The sequence below is a fragment of the Rhea americana genome, unplaced genomic scaffold (assembly GCF_003343005.1).
Source record: "Rhea americana isolate MKP2758 unplaced genomic scaffold, rheAme1 scaffold_122, whole genome shotgun sequence".
Taxonomy (NCBI): Eukaryota; Metazoa; Chordata; class Aves; order Rheiformes; family Rheidae; genus Rhea; species Rhea americana.
Genome location: NW_028185284.1, coordinates 2,643,741 through 2,647,339, shown reverse-complemented (window position 1 = coordinate 2,647,339; position 3,599 = coordinate 2,643,741). Strand labels below are relative to the sequence as shown.

Genomic DNA, 3,599 nt, shown 5'->3' with positions numbered 1-3,599 from the left:
AATACTGTCCTGCCTCTAARGGCCTCGAGGCCCCACGGCCACCCTGCTGGGGGGAGAGGCCAGGTCCGGCGAGGCTTGGCCGGGCCCCGGTGTGCAGGGGATGGGGCGAGGGATGCTGCTGGGGGGCGGCTGCTGGGGGGCCCTTGGGCAGGGCTCTGCRTTGCCCAGCCGCCCTATGGCTGCGGCGGGGACCGTCCTGCGCTTGGCAGGACGGCCCCTAGGACGCGGCGCGAGGGGTGTCCGGGCGGAGAGCCCTTCCCCGGGGGCGGCGTGGGGCCGGGGTGCGCCCGGGCGCCCCGTCCCGCGGCTGAGCGCCCTGCCCGCTCTGTCCGCAGGCCGCAACGAGCCCTTGAAGAAGGAGTGTCCCAAGTGGAAGAGCGACTACCCCATGACGGACGGGCAGCTGCGCAGCAAGCGGGACGAGTTCTGGGACACGGCGCCCGCCTTCGAGGGCCGCAAGGAGATCTGGGACGCCCTGAAGGCAGCTGCCTACGCCGTGGAGGCCAACGACCAYGGCCTGGCGCAGGCCATCCTGGACGGAGCCAGCATCACCCTGCCCCACGGTGAGGGCCGGGGCCCGGGCTGCGGAGCGGGGCGGGAGTGCTGTTTGCCCCGGGTCCCGGAGAAGCCCTGTGGGCACCTCAGGCCCTGGGAAGGGCACTGGGGGCACGTCCACAGTGGGGAGGGAGGGGTGCCCACGCACCCACGGCCTCTCGCCCCGCTGTCTCCAGGGTCGCTGACCGAGTGCTACGACGAGCTGGGCAACCGGTACCAGCTGCCCGTGTACTGCCTGGCGCCGCCCGTCAACCTGATCCTGGAGCGGGGCGACGAGGAGAGCGCCGAGCCCGGCGAGCCCCTGCCCAGCGCCCGGCGGGAGTTCGCCCTCAAGGTGCGCCTCTCCACGGGCAAGGACCTGCGGCTCAACGCCAGCATGGGTGATACCATCGGGCAGCTGAAGAAGCAGCTGCAGGCGCAGGAGGGCATCGACTTGGCCTGGCAGCGCTGGTTCTTCTCCGGGAAGCTGCTCACTGACCGCACGCGGCTGCAGGAGACCAAGATCCAGAAGGATTTTGTCGTGCAAGTGATCGTGAACCAGCCCCTGCCGCCCAGGAACTGAGCTCCCGCCCGCACAGGCCTGGCGGGACGGGGCCGGGGCTGCCGGGGCCGGGAGCTCCCGTCCCATGCAGGGCACAGCAGCAGCCCCGGCGGTGCTCCCGGCGCCCTATCGCACCTGGAGCCCCCAGTGCTGGCGTGGGGCAGCCCCATTTCCCCTCCCCAAAGCTCCTGGGCCCACCAAGGTGCCCCCAGGCTGGGTCTTCCCTCGGAAAGGGCTGCACAGGGCTGCGCCCACCGCGGTGGCCCCGCTYCGCTGGGGGCACGGGCACGCGCCGCGTTTGCTGCAGAAGGTCCCAGACCAAAGGTCTCCCGGGGGGCCGGCGTGCCCAGGGCCCCGCTGCGGGCAGCCCCCGCGGGGAGAGGCTGTGACCTGCTGGCCCCAGCCTGGAGGCCGGGCCGGGGCTCCCGCTCCCTGGGGCTGGGAGCCCCCGGGGTGCTGGGCTGGGTGGAGATGTCTCCCCTCTGTACATAGTCTGTATTTATCAATAAAGCCTTTTCATCCTTCCTCCAGCCCCTTGCCCGGCRGGGGCTGGCTGGGGTGTCTGCCGGGGGTCCCCACGCCGGTCCCACCCCTGCTCCGTGTCAGCAGGACAGGGCACGCCGCGATGCGTTGCGACCTCGCTGCAGGCTGCGGCTGCCCGGGGCAGAGCACCCCGGGGCGGCCCTGGGTACCAGCTGTGCCYGGCCAGCGCTCCCCAGAGAGGGTGACGTCTCCCTGTCCGTCCCGTCCCTCCAGTGCCTGTGCCCAGTGCATTAACTGTCCCAGCACAGGGCAGCGCTGGCCTCATCTTACAAAGGGGGAAAGCAAAGCCCAGGAGGGCTGAGCGATGCAGCCGGTGCCGGGAATAGCTGCCGACTCTGCCTCCCGACCCCGCGTGAGGCCGCGCCGCTGCCAGGCCGCCCGTGCGTGCCGGGGGAGGCCAGGCGGCCGCCGGGCCTGGCCGGGCTGCCTGGGACGCTCCGCACCTGAGGTCATCCTCCAAAGCGGCGGGAGAGCCGCGGCCCCGGGCAGTGCCCGCCGCTGCTCCCGGCCGAAGGGTCCGGGCGCCCTCGCCGCCCCCCGCTCCGGGGGGGCTGCGCCCCTCCGCCCCCCACGCCATCCCGGCGGGACCCGTGGCGTCCTTGGGGCCGGGCTGCTCGCTCGCAGYGATTGCAGGGATGGGGTGACACGAGGCGAGCAGAGCGTCCCAGCAGCATGGGCTCGGGGCCCGGCGGGTCTCTCCCGGCCCGCGGTGCCATGCAGCCCGGAGCAGGGGTCCCGTGCCGCCCGCGGCGGGGGGCCCGGGGACTCTTTAAGAGCACGCCGGGCGCTGGCGGAGGTGAGCCGGGGGCGCCAGAAAGCAGCAGGGTGAGCTCATGGCAAAGCTGCCCCAGTCACGCGGAGCAGGCACAGCTGTCGGCGCCCTTGGGCGGCGGGACGGAGCGGCCGGCGGCATAAAGCCCCGCGGCCAGCGGACGCCGAGCCAGGTGCCGCCTGCAGCCCGCGCGGGCGCCCCAGCAGGGCCGCGCGCCGCCGGCAGCCATGGAGCCGGACGTGCAATGGGCCACGGAGCTCGTCGACCAGAAGCTGGCGGAGGAGGAGGAGGTGGGTCCCCGGGGGAGGGCAGCCGCCGTGCCCGTCCCCGGGGCGTCGGGCGCCGGGAGCGGGGCCAGCGCTCAGCCTCGCCCCGCCGGTCTGTGCAGAGGCTCAAAGGCGAAGGCGCCCGCGAGCCGCCGGCCGTGGAGCGCATGAACACGCCGGAGCTGGAGGAGGAGAAACGCCGCGGCGCCAGGAACCGGGGCGTCGAGGCTGTCAAGGTGCGGGGCAAAGGCAAACGGGGGGCGGCACGCGCCCCCCCCGGGGGAGGGGGTCCCCGGGCTCACGGGCACCGGGTGTCTCACCCCGCCGCGCCCAGGGCCAGGAGCGGGTGCGGAGGAGCTCGGTGGACCTGCGGCGGGAGATCATCGACGTGGGGAGCATCCAGCGCCTCATCGAGCTGCGCAAGCAGCGCCGCAAGCGCCGCGAGGAGAGGGCGGCTACCCCCGAGCCCCCGCCGCCGGCCGAGCCCCCGGAGATCGTACGTGGGGGGCGTCCGCGCGGCGCGGGACGGGCTCTGGGCGGCCCCCGCGGGGAAAGCCCGAGGCGGGAACCCCCACGGCGGCCCCGGTCCGGTGCCGTGCGCCAGCCCCGAGCCCCGGCCACCCCCAGGAGGGCCCTGTGGAGCCGGAGGCGTTCCTGCGAGCCGCCGTCCAGGGCAAAATCCGTGTCATCGAGAAGTTTTTGGCAGACGGAGGCTCCCCGGACACGTGTGACGAGGTAGCGCTCCCCACGGGCCGGCGCAGCGCCCTGATGATGGGCGCCGGGGTACGGAGCCGCGGGGGGGGATGCCTCGGCATCCTGCTCGGCCCACGCCGCCGTGCCCGGCCGTGCCTGCACGGGAGGGCGACGGCGGGGCGCCTCCGGGGCCGGGCGGCACAGCCGGGCTGCGCCAGGCGGGAGGGAC

The 3,599-nt window shown here is 74.6% G+C and overlaps 2 protein-coding genes across 2 annotated transcripts in view; both read left to right on the top strand.

Moving 5' to 3' along the window:
* Nucleotides 1-135: 135 nt before the first annotated feature.
* Nucleotides 136-1,621, top strand: UBTD1 (ubiquitin domain containing 1). Its single transcript, XM_085325762.1, has 2 exons — nucleotides 136-563; nucleotides 732-1,621. Exons 1-2 carry the CDS (start codon nucleotides 176-178, stop codon nucleotides 1,115-1,117), a joined length of 774 nt encoding a protein of 257 aa, XP_085181888.1. The 5' UTR covers nucleotides 136-175; the 3' UTR covers nucleotides 1,118-1,621.
* Nucleotides 1,622-2,437: 816 nt separating this feature from the next.
* The window catches only part of ANKRD2 (ankyrin repeat domain 2), a 2,154-nt gene continuing 992 nt past the window's right edge, over nucleotides 2,438-3,599 (top strand). Inside the window, exons 1-4 of the mRNA XM_085325693.1 lie at nucleotides 2,438-2,701; nucleotides 2,800-2,913; nucleotides 3,012-3,173; nucleotides 3,305-3,460. Of these exons, the coding sequence (XP_085181819.1) occupies nucleotides 2,639-2,701; nucleotides 2,800-2,913; nucleotides 3,012-3,173; nucleotides 3,305-3,460 (495 nt within the window). The 5' untranslated portion in view covers nucleotides 2,438-2,638. The remainder of the gene's footprint in view (nucleotides 2,702-2,799; nucleotides 2,914-3,011; nucleotides 3,174-3,304; nucleotides 3,461-3,599) is intronic.